The sequence below is a fragment of the Hirundo rustica genome, chromosome 11, assembly GCF_015227805.2.
Source record: "Hirundo rustica isolate bHirRus1 chromosome 11, bHirRus1.pri.v3, whole genome shotgun sequence".
NCBI classification, from domain to species: domain Eukaryota; kingdom Metazoa; phylum Chordata; class Aves; order Passeriformes; family Hirundinidae; genus Hirundo; species Hirundo rustica.
In genome coordinates, this window is record NC_053460.1 from 2,383,089 (window position 1) to 2,394,489 (window position 11,401).

At 56.4% G+C, this 11,401-nt stretch overlaps 1 protein-coding gene across 2 annotated transcripts; it reads left to right on the forward strand.

The window, feature by feature from the left end:
• The first annotated feature begins 727 nt into the window (after nucleotides 1-727).
• Nucleotides 728-10,199, forward strand: IRF8 (interferon regulatory factor 8). Of its 2 annotated transcripts, none has more exons than XM_040075174.2 (9): nucleotides 728-858; nucleotides 2,983-3,157; nucleotides 4,281-4,464; nucleotides 5,452-5,540; nucleotides 5,883-5,994; nucleotides 6,258-6,305; nucleotides 6,952-7,338; nucleotides 7,878-7,993; nucleotides 9,020-10,199. In XM_040075174.2, the coding sequence occupies exons 2-9, from the start codon at nucleotides 2,984-2,986 to the stop codon at nucleotides 9,188-9,190; spliced, it is 1,281 nt and encodes a 426-aa protein (XP_039931108.1). In that variant the 5' UTR covers nucleotides 728-858; nucleotide 2,983; the 3' UTR covers nucleotides 9,191-10,199. The 2 variants fall into 2 exon arrangements, with proteins under 2 accessions (XP_039931108.1, XP_039931109.1); XM_040075175.2 differs by lacking the exon at nucleotides 728-858 and adding an exon at nucleotides 894-958 and having other exon boundaries at nucleotides 9,020-10,184.
• Nucleotides 10,200-11,401: the final 1,202 nt, after the last annotated feature.

Consider the following 11,401-nt stretch of genomic DNA (forward strand, 5'->3'; position numbering starts at 1 on the left):
AGGCTGATTTGGGATTGGGGATGGACTGACCTGGGACAGGAGAGTGACCAGTCTGGGACTGGGGAACTGGTCTGGGACTGGGGAAACTGATCTGGGACTTGGGAAAACTGACCTGGGACTGGGGAAACTGGTCTGGGACTGGGGAAACTGACCTGGGACTGGGGAAACTGATCTGGGACTTGGGAAAACTGACCTCGGACTGGGGAAACTGATCTGGGACTGGGGAAACTGACCTGGGACTGGGGAAACTGACCTGGGACTGGGAAGACTGGTGTGGGACTGGGAAGACTGGTGTGGGACTGGGAAGACTGGTGTTGGGGCTAGACTGGTATGGGACTGGGGAGGTTTATTGGGGGATGTACTGATCATGGGCTGAGGATGGGTCGATCTGGGACTGGTGATACTGGTTTGGGGCCGGGCATGGACTGATCTGGGACTGGTAACGGTCCAGTCTGGGTCTGGGAAGGCTGCTCGGGGACTGGGGAAACTGGGAATGGATTAACCCGGGACTGGGAACGGGACAGACCCGGGAAAGGGGCGGGATAACCACGCCCCCTCCCCATCAGGCCCCGCCCACCTCCCCCAGCCCCGCCCTCTGTCAGCTGATTTCGGGGAAAGCCGCGCTTTAACAGAAACTGCGGCGCGCGCCCCGCCGCGACCCCTCTCATTGGCCGGCCCCGCACTGCCCCACCTCCCCATTGGGTAGGGCGGGAGCGGGGAGGAGTCGCTTATTGGTGGAGCCTGGCGGTGGGCGTGGCCTCATTGTCTCCCTCGTATATAATGGGAGCTCGGGGAACCCGCGGGCGCGGCGCCGGGAGCGTGGAAAGGGGAGCGGCACCGGGACTGCCCGGGAGACAGGTACCGGCATCGGCATCGGCATCCCCCCTGGGAGGACAGGGACCGGCCGGGGAACCGGCATCGGCATCCCCTGGGAGGGCAGGGACCGGCCGGGGGACAGGTACCGGCATCGGCATCGGCATCCCCCCTGGGAGGACAGGGACCGGCCGGGGAACCGGCATCGGCATCCCCTGGGAGGGCAGGGATCGGCCGGGGGACAGAGACCGGCATCGGCATTCCCCCTGGGAGGGCAGGGGCCGGCCAGGGGACAGGGACCGGCACCGGCATCCCCTGGGAGGGCAGGGACCGGCCGGGGAACCGGCATCAGCATCCCCTGGGAGGGCAGGGATCGGCCGGGGGACAGGTACCGGCACCAGCATCCCCCCTGGGAGGGCAGAGACCGGCACCGTCATCCCCTGGGAGGGCAGGGACCGGCCGGGGAACCGGCATCAGCATCCCCTGGGAGGGCAGGGATCGGCCGGGGGACAGGGACCGGTACCGGCATCCCCCCTGGGAGAATAGGGAACGGCCGGGAGACAGGTACCGGCATCCGCATCGGCATCCCCCCTGGGAGGACAGGGACCGGCCGGGGAACCGGCATCGGCATTCCCCCTGGGAGAACAGGGACCGGCCGGGGGGACAGGGACCGGCACCGTCATCCCCCTTGGGAGGGCAGGGACCCGCCGCACGATAGCGTCCTGTAGCGGCATCGTCTGTGAGAGGACACCGGGAAGGCACCGGCAGCGAGCGGCGGAAAGGCGGAGGCAGGTCCCGAGCCCTACCCCGCTTACCCGCAGGGCTGCGGAGAAAGGCAGGGAGTTTGCGGGATCGCAGGGATGCGGGATGTCCCCATCCCGGTCCTCGTGGTCCCCTGCGCAAGGATCGAGCCCGCTGCGGGTGGCAGAGCCCGGGACGGGCGGGCTGGAGCCGCGGGGCTCCTTGTCCTCTCGGGGAGGGAGATGGAGCTCCGGCTGGGATGGGAATAAGCTTTCTAGAAAACGGGGTGATCGAGAAGTGTCCCATTTCTGCGGGATTTCTCAGCTTCTTCCTTTCTGGAGTCACTCAGGTTGGGCGCTGGAGACCCCAGAGAGGCTCCGGGTGCCCCCGTTCCTCCAGGAACGAGCTGCTCCCTGTCCTTTGGGGCATCCAGAGCGGTGCCCTCTGTGCTGCTTTGGCTGGTGGTGTTGGTTGCTCACCATCCCTAAAAACCAGGGGCTGTGCTCTGAGTAGCCAGGCCCGTCTCTGTGTCCTGCTGGGCAGTGGAATTTGGTGGCACTGAGCAGCTGGGAGCCCATGGCAAAGCAGGGAGCACCGGCTCTCAGGCTGTGCTGGGAGCATCCTTGTTTTCTCCCCAGAAGTCTTCAGGCGAGGCAGTAAATAAATGAATCAGGGAGCGGTCCAGTGAAATTTAGAGCCAGAAAATGACTGGAAAGTTGATTCAGAGGCTGCTGACCGCTTCTGGCAGGCCACCAGCTCCTGTCACGCCGTGGAGGTGACAGGGAGGGTTGAGGCTGGCACTTTGCTTCCAGCAGTTTTGTGCTCCTTACCCCAGCGAGGGTTTGGGATGCAGTTTGGAGCTGGCATCTGCTCCCCAGACAGCGCCTGGTGAGAGGAGCTGCTGCCCCCTCTGGAACAAATCCTGGTGCCAACACCAGCCAGGGACAGCTCTGGCACCCAGGGATGGCCGGCCCGGTGTCACTTGCTCAGGTGACAGCGCAGCTGGGCGCTGCAATCCCCATCCATCTGCTTCCTCTGTGATTTATCCCGCAGCAAAGCAGGAATAAGCACAGAGCACTGAGTCAGCCGCTTCTGGCAGCGGAACTTTGGTAGAGCTGGAGGAAGAGTTTGTAGTAACTCAGAAGGAAATTGCCTTGGGTTTTTTTTTTGTGTTTTTTTTTCATTTTAAAAGAAGCAGGGTGTGGGGTGGGGGCGTATTTTAATCTTTGAATTACAGAACTGTACTTTGAATTACAACCCACCAGAAGGGTTCGGGTTGGAAGGGACCTTAAAGACCACCTCATTCCCTGGGCAGACCTTGGCCTGTGGGGCTTCCAAAAGCTGCAGGTGATGCCAGCGGGGCAGAGCAGCCCCGGCTGTGCTGGGATGGAGGCAGGAGAGCCCACAGGACCCGCTGTGTCCCTGCAGGATGTGCGACCGGAACGGCGGCCGGCGGCTGCGGCAGTGGCTGATCGAGCAGATCGACAGCGAGCTCTACCCGGGGCTCATCTGGGAGAACGAGGAGAAATCCATGTTCCGCATCCCCTGGAAGCACGCCGGCAAGCAGGACTACAACCAGGAGGTGGATGCTTCTATTTTCAAGGTAGGCACGGGTGGCTGATGCCTTTCCTCGGGGGTTTTTGTCCCTTGGTGGGACGTGGCCGCGCTGTCTCTGGGTTTTACATCTTTAACCCCTGCAGGAGATGCTGCTGTTGGTCTCCCAGGCTTTTTTTTTTTTTTTTGGGGGGGGGGGGTATTGATTTGTTCCTTTTTATCAAAAGTTAGGACCGGTTTTAAGTTTGTTTTCCATCAGGTTTGAATCCAGGTGTGAAGTGAGAAGCAGATTTTGACCCGTTCTAAACTTCTCATCAGCTTCTCTTGATAAAATGCTGGATTTATATTAAAAAAACCCCACCAAAAACAACTAAAAAGACTTTGCAGGTGGGAAGGAAGGATTTCACTGAGGGGGGGTTTTCCAGTTTTGGAAAAAATGGGAAAATTCCATCCTGAAGCAAAAAGGTCAGGTCTTCCCCAGGAATTCCCTTCCCTCTGACCCCACTTCCAAGTATCTGTACTGGGAAGGAGATTAGGTTCAGTTACAACTGATTTGGGAGCACTGAGTTATGGGAATAGCCTTGAACTCAGCCCTCTGAAAATACAGAAACATCTACAAAAGAAATCAACGTGTATATTTAAAAAATACGTGATATTTTTCATCCTTCCTTCAGTGGTAATACACGTTCTCCTACCAAAAACACAAATCACGTTCTGTTCTTAGAGGGACCAGTTCATTTATTGATTCATTTATCAGTCAGGAGCTGGAAAATGAGGTTTATTTTGATTTTTTTTTTTTTTTAATTGAGCAGCGATCTTTCGTGTCCTCAGCAGCTCCTAACCCGTGGGTGCAGAAGTGAACCCACACATGACGATTTTCCACCTCTGCTTTTTCGCAAACCCGGGTTCTAAAAGACTTCCCTGCGTTTCTGAGGCAGGTAGTGCTGCTCTGCACCCCAAAAAAAAAACCCCCCAGGTGTGGTGGCTGTGCAGGTGGCCGCAGTCTAGGAGTGAAACAGCGAATCCCCAAGAGATGCTTGAAGAGGGTGCAAGATGCAAAATGCTCTCTGCAACCCCAGCTCTTCCTCCCTGAGAGGCTTTGTGGAGCTCACAGGGAGGATTTTCTTAGGGGTTTTGTTGGGTTTTTTTTTTTTTTTCACCCTTTGCTTTAGGCCTGGGCTGTTTTCAAAGGCAAGTTCAAGGAAGGTGACAAAGCGGAGCCGGCCACGTGGAAGACGCGGCTTCGCTGCGCTCTCAACAAGAGCCCTGACTTTGAGGAGGTGACAGACAGGTCCCAGCTGGACATCTCCGAGCCCTACAAGGTCTACAGGATCGTGCCAGAGGAGGAGCAGAAGTGTGAGTCCCCCAGGAGCAGGTCTGAGCCCTGCTGTGGGTGCACCCTGTGAGCACAGCCCCGAGCAGGGCTCCCTGGCCGGGCCCTGCCCTGTGCTCTGCCTCTCTCTGCTTGTTCTGCTTTGCAGGTGTCTCTCCTGGGGGGACAGGGAGGCGAGGAGAAAGGCCAGGCTTGGGGTTTTTTTAACCCCTTAAACCCCTAGGAAATAAGGGACAGCTGCAGCCTCGTGGACGCTCCCATCCCCTGAGGATGTTGTAGGGGCAAATTCCACCTTCCCTGCCTGGGGGAGGGACAGGAGCCTCAGCCTTTTTTCCTCCCAAGCCCTGCCCTCTGAGGATGGTGGGGAGCTGCAATAAATCCCTTTTCTTGCTGGAGGAGCAATAGCTTTGCAAAGAGCTGCTCCGATGTCCGCACTCAGGTCGCACTAACTATAGCTCTAGCTGTGGTTAGGGGAGCCTGTGTGATTTGTACTTTTTTTTTTTTTAAAGTTAAAAACTTGCAAAAAAAAAGAATGATTTTGCAGTCAGGAAATCTGCCTTTAGCATCTCTGTCCCCTCCAGCCCGTTCACACAGGGGCTGGGCTGCCACTATGCAAATGGCACTGCAGGTTCCCACCAGCAGCACCACTGCACTGGGGTGGCTGGTGGAAAAAAAAAGGAGAAGCAGCAGCCCCAGCCCGTCTCTGGGGTGCTCAAAAAAACCCCCAGACCCTCTCCTCTGCTCCAGCTCTGTCTCTGTCACCGGCCAGATTTTTGATTTTTCTTGCTGCTGGTCCCTGTGTGAGGGGGAAATTAGTTATAAAGCGATTTTTTTTGGCCCAAAAAAAAGGCAGCTGTTTAGGGGCTGTGAGCCTCTCTGAGGTGCTGTTACACGGCTCTGCCGTGGCTCTTGGTTTCGTGACTTTCCCTGGGTGGAGGGTTCCTACAAGCCTTGGGGATGAGCTGTGCCTGTGGGTGTTCTCACCGCGCCGCCGCCTCCTCTCCTTCCAGGCAAAGCGGGGATTGCCAACGGGAGCAGCCTGAACGAGGTCACGGAGATGGACTGCAGCTCCTCTGCCATCGATGACCTCATCAAGGAGGTGAGGCCTCGCCCTGGCTGCGGCTGCAGGGGGTGGCTCCAGCCGCCTGCGTTCCCCAAATTCCCTCTGCGCTGTTGCATTCGTTGCATTCTCGAGCCAGCACCGGGTTCTGCTGTGGGCTCCTGCTCTCCGCAGCTGGATGGAAACCTCCGCTGGGGATGGAGTCAGCCACAGCTCCGTGCCCCTCAGCAGCTCTTAATTCAAATGTACAACCTGGGCAGTGCCAGCCTTGACCATTCCAACCCCCCCGAAATTCGGTTGGCGTTTGCACCCTCCCTGAGCCTCGCTGTGCTCGCTGGAGGAGTCAAACCCGCTCTGATCCCGGTGTCTGCTGTCCCACAGCCCTCCTGTGTGGATGAGTACCTGGGGATCATCAAGAGGAGCCCCTCACCCCCCCAGGAGACCTGCAGGAACCCCCCAATACCCGACTGGTGGGTGCAGCAGCCCAGCCCTGGTAAGCAGCTTGTGTGGCATTCGGGAGATTTTTGGGACAGGGAAAAATGTTCCTGTGCAGGGATACGGAGTGGGGAGCAGTTTGTTTTATCTTCCTTATGAAGAATGTTTGAAGTGCTCATTAAGAAATCCAGCTGGGAGTTTTGCTGGCATTTCCCGTGTGGAAACCTGGGACAGAAAATGCGGGGGGGGGTGGGGGGGAACTGGGGGATTGGGGTTTGGGAGCTGGGAATGCAGGCTCAGCTCGGCTCTCTGTGCCCACAGCGTTGCCCCTGATGAATGGATACTCCAGCTACGAGCAGTATCACTCAGGTAAGGCAGCTCACCTGGCCAGCAGGTGTCTGTGGTGGCAGGAGGTGGCTCTGACTCTGTCCCGTGCCTTGAGGGAGGCTTTGCTTTGGGTTTAAGAGGTGCTGCACCCTCCTGACTGTCCGCATTTCCATGCTGGGATGAATCCTGCCTGGGGGCAGAGAGCAGTCGGGATGCTGGGATCAGCCAGCCTTTGGAATGGGGGGAGTGTGGAGCAAAGGCAGAGGAAGGGGATCAATATCTCTCATGGCCATCGACTAAACCACCAGGAGTTCCACCTCAACATGAGGAAGAACTTCCCATGGAGGTTGTCAGAGTGTTGGAGCAGCTGCCCAGGGAGTTGTGGAGTTTCCCTCTCTGGAGACATTCCAACCCCTCCTGGATTTGTCCCTGTGTCACCTGCTCCAGGTGACCCTGCCTGGGCAGGGGGCTTGGACCGAGTGATCTCCAGAGGCCCCTTCCAACCCCAACCATTCCATGATCCTCAACTACTGGGAGCTCTCACTCCCTGCTCAGCCCTGGACCAAGCTGGTGGGAGATGTCCCTCCACCAAGAGAGAGCCTCTCCCAGGAAATTTGGGATTTGGGCGTGGCAGCGAGGAGCGGCTTTGTCCTCTCCTGACCTGACGTGCCCGTCCGTCGCCTCCCAGGTTATTCCCAGATGGTGATCAGCTTCTACTACAGCGGGAGGCTGGTGGGCCACGTCAGCACCTCGTGCTCCGAGGGCTGCAGGATCTCCCTGGGCCAGCCCTCGGGCCACGGGGAGAAGCTCTACTCCCCCGATGCCCTGGAGCACATCCGCTTCCCCTCGGCCGACGCCATCCAGAACGACCGCCAGAAGCAGATCACCAGGAAGCTCTTTGGGCACCTGGAGAGGGGAGTCCTCCTGCACAGCAACAAGCAGGGCATCTTCATCAAGAGGCTGTGCCAGGGCAGGGTCTTCTGGAGCGGCAACACCGTGACCTACAAGGACAGGCCCAACAAACTGGACCGGGACGAGGTGGTGAAGATCTTTGACACCAACTTGTTCTTCCGAGGTTTGTAGGAGCCTCCTGCTTTTTTTTTTTTTTTTTTTGGTGTTGGGATTCCCTCTCTTTCCCGTGGGGAATGAAGCCCTGCACTGGTTGATGATCAGCTGGCAGATGTGGTGGGCAAGCCTGGATGGCAGCAGTTTGGGAAACCTTCAGGAGGGGATGGGATAACAGGGATAGTCCCTGTGGCTCTGGCCAGAAACTCCCTGGAAAAGCTGTGAGGCACTTCTGGGATCCCAAAGCCTTGGGACAACGCACAAGGGGTTTCTGGGGCTTGAACCTGGTGTGAGACCCCATGTGGTGGGGTTGAAAAGGTGGAGCCCTTTTCCCTTGCACCACTTTGAAGCCGTCACTGCCGGGTTCCACCGTGCTCTGGATGAGCAGGTGACGCTACGACACCTAGGAAGGAATAACGTGGCGTTTCGGGTCGTGTGGAAAATCCCAAAGCTGGAGGCTTTGCTTGAACCCACAGCTTCCTTGCGGGGTGTTTGATCCCAGGGATGTGTAACAGAGGCCAAATTCCAAGTTTTCCTGTGTCCTTGCAGAGCTGCAGCAGTACTACAACAACCAGGGCCGCTTCCCAGACAGCAGAGTCATGCTGTGCTTCGGGGAGGAGTTCCCAGACGCGGTGCCGCTGAGGTGTAAACTCATCCTTGTCCAGGTACCGGGGGCTGGGGGAAAAGGGGACCCCGACAAAGTGGGAATTGTGCCAGCAGAGCTCCAGCCCCTGGAGCCACGGAGCATTTGGGTGCCTGGATTGGGGGTGGGAGTGTGGTGCTTTTCCAGAGCCTCCTGAGAGGTGCCTGGGCTGCTGATTGTCAAATTCCTGGAGCTGGGTGTGCAAATGGAACTCCCTGACGGCACAAGTTTTGTGAGCTGTGGGAAAATCTTCCCTTTTCCTCCTGATCCTGCGCTGGCACTGGGATCTTCTGCCTCCTCCTGTGGGGAATGGGGCAGTAAATCCCTGGACCGGCGGATTTAGGATCAGGCAGTGATGTGGCCAGCAGTGGGGCTGGGAAACCTTAGGAGGGTGAAGGAGGGGATGGGATGTGGGGTCAGCCCTCATGGCTCTGGTCAGAAACTTCTCCTTGGAGAAGCTGCAGCAGTTCCAGGGTTGAAAAGGCTCAGGACAGGGGATTTCTGGAACCTCTTGGACCAACCAGGCTGTGGCAGCAGGGGCATGACAGGGAGGGCACAGGGAGGGTGTGGCAGAGACCCAGCAGGTGAGGGAGGTCCTGTGGGGATTTTACAAGATCAGAGACCGGTCCCGTGCCTCTTGCACGACTTCTGACCTTGTCACCTCTCGTTGTCTTGTGTGTCTGCCCCGGTGCATCACTCTGGATGTGCTGGGCCATCTCCCAGCCTGTCCCTCCCTGCACCTCGATATCCGTGCTGGCAGGAGCTCCTGGGGCTGCTCCTTGATTCCTGCAGGTGCTTGTGGAGTCAGACCTGCTGTCCTGGCAGGACCTGCCCTCCTGTGCTCTGCTGTGTGTCCCCAGCCCCATCCCCACTGGATGGAGCAGCGGGAGATGTCCAAAGAGAATCCTCTTCACCGAGGGCTCTTGTGTGTTTCTCTTCTGTGCCAAAGCGGAGTGAAATTTGGAAACCGGTGCAGAGAATTCTCTACGTAAATATCGAATATGAAAACTTAGGACTTTCTGACCTTTTTTTTTTCCCTTTGTCCCAGGTGGAGCAGCTGTACCTGAGGCAGATGGTGGACGAGGCTGGGAAGAGCTGCAGCTCCAGCCCCATGCTCCCCATGGCTGAGGAGCCCCAGCACGAGCAGGGATACCGGATCTTCCAGGACATCTGCCCGACGCGGCCGGTCTTCCGAGAGAACCAGCAGATCGCAGTCTGAGCCCTGCTCCCCTCACAGCCTGCTAGTCTGGGCTTATCCAGACCCAGACTGAGTGCCTAAAATCCCCCCTTTTTTTTTATTTTATTTTTTCTTTTTTTTGAAAGCTGGGTTTTGTTCTTTGCTGTTTCCAGTGCAGAGTCTGTATAAACCCGGAGGTGAAAACTGCCATGAGCGACTAAGTTGGATGTTCAGTGCTTGTGCTGTAAAGAATCGATGATAAAAGTGACTTTTCTAGTCCCAGGACTGTCTGTAGCTCATGGCTGGGGGACCAGGGAGCATCCAAGCCATGCAGGAAGGTCGGGGCTGGCTTTGCTTTGTGTTGCCTTTGTTAATGGCCAGTCAAGCGGAACCAAAAATCAACAGCTGTAACCACCTGCCCCAGTGATCTGCAGCTCAGACCTTGCTGGGAGCAGCAACTTGATAGGAGGTGACTCTCGGAAAAGCCTTAGAATGCTCAAATTTAGGAAATTATATCCAGGAATCAGCTTTTCCCCCTTCAAAGGGTCCTGCTGAGGGAAGGCAGGGCGTGCCTCCCGAAGGGAGCTCCTGAAATTCCTCTTTATTTCTGCTGTGAGATTTATGTGTTTCTCTTTCATGCCAAAGTGGAGCGAGGTTTGGAAACCGACGCGGAGATTTCTGTATGTAAATATTGAATATGAAAACTTAGGAATCTTAATTTTTCCTGACCAGAGCCAGAGTTTATATAAATATACAGAATTTTAATTTTTCGAGATTGCAGCGTAGTGTGAATAGCTTGGCTTCACCCTCCCAGACACACGTGTGGGGCTCTCCCAAGCGTGTCCAGGCAGCGCCATCCATGTGTAAATCCTCATTTTCACAGCCTCTGTGTGTGGCCCCAGCTCTGGGGACCTGCTGGTGCCTCCTTAAGCAGGACTGCACGTGTGTGCGTGCCACCAAAGCTGCCTATTTATTGTATGCCTGAGGTTTATTAATTGTTTTTTTTTGGTGAATTTTTATATCTCCCTGCAATTAAAGTGCTATATTTTGTATTTCTCTTGCAATGTGGTTTTTTTGGGTGCGATGGGTGGGGTCGCAGCGCTGGTGGGGGTGAGTCTGGCACCTCTGCCTTGGCCCTGATTTGATTTTACCTGTGGCGGGGTCTGTGTTAAAGCTCTGTCACCTCCTTCCTCTGCCAGAACTCCCTGGATTCACCTCCAGGCAGGAAAGAAACGGGTCAAAACGCTGTAATGCAGTGGAGGGAGGGAAATGGGATCACTTGGAGAGCCCTCATTCCAGGGAGGAAGGAGGAAGATGTGTCCCTGCTCCTCTGCCGCAGCACTGAGCTGGGTGTGATGCTTCAAGGTCAAGGGGTGGAGAAGTTTTTTATGGTTGTGTCCGAAAACTTCCTCTTTTCCTTTTCCCACGGGACACGGGAGCTTTTCCCTGCTGTCCTCTCGTGGTGCAATCCCAGCTGAGAGCCAGGTGCCTCCCTCATTCCCTGTTACTCCTTCACAGGAAGGGGAATTGGAATGAAAAAAAGCCCTCGTGGATTGAGAACAGCTTAATATTTGGAAGGAATCCTTTCCTTTGGGAAGAAATTTCCTCCCTGTGAGGGAGGTGAGGCCCTGGCACAGGGTGCCCAGGGAAGCTGTGGCTGCCCCCTCCCTGGAAATAGTCAAGGCCAGGTTTGATGGTGCTTGGAGCAGTCTGGGATAGTGGAAGGTGTCCCTGCCCGTGGCAGGGGGTGGAATGAGATGAGTTTTAAGGTTTCTTCCAACGCCAAGCATTCAGGGATTACAATTATAAGATTAAAAAGCAACTGTAATGAAAAGGAAAGGGGAATAAAAGCGAAGGGAAGCAAGTGATGCACAATACAATTGCTCCTCCCTAGTGAGAAGAAAATGAGCTCTATCCCAGCAGAAACCAGATTTCTCCAGATTTCCATCCAGGTTTCTCAGGGGTCTGGTCTGGGTGGGTGCCCTGAGGTGGGAGAACTTGAACCGTGTGATCAAACACGAGGATTAAGGGAATTCCTCCTCCATCCTCGCCCCAGCCCCGTTGGTGGGATGCTCATGGTCCTGCCTGTGCCCTCGTGCACCTCCTCTGCAGGCATCACAGCGCCTGGGCTCGGTGCTTGTGAGAAGAGCTGGCTGCACACCAAGGTTTTTTAGGATGCGCCAGGATCCTGAAGGCAAAGGAGACCCCAGCTCCTGTAAGCTCCTACGGGATGCCGCTCTGCTGAGGTGGGGG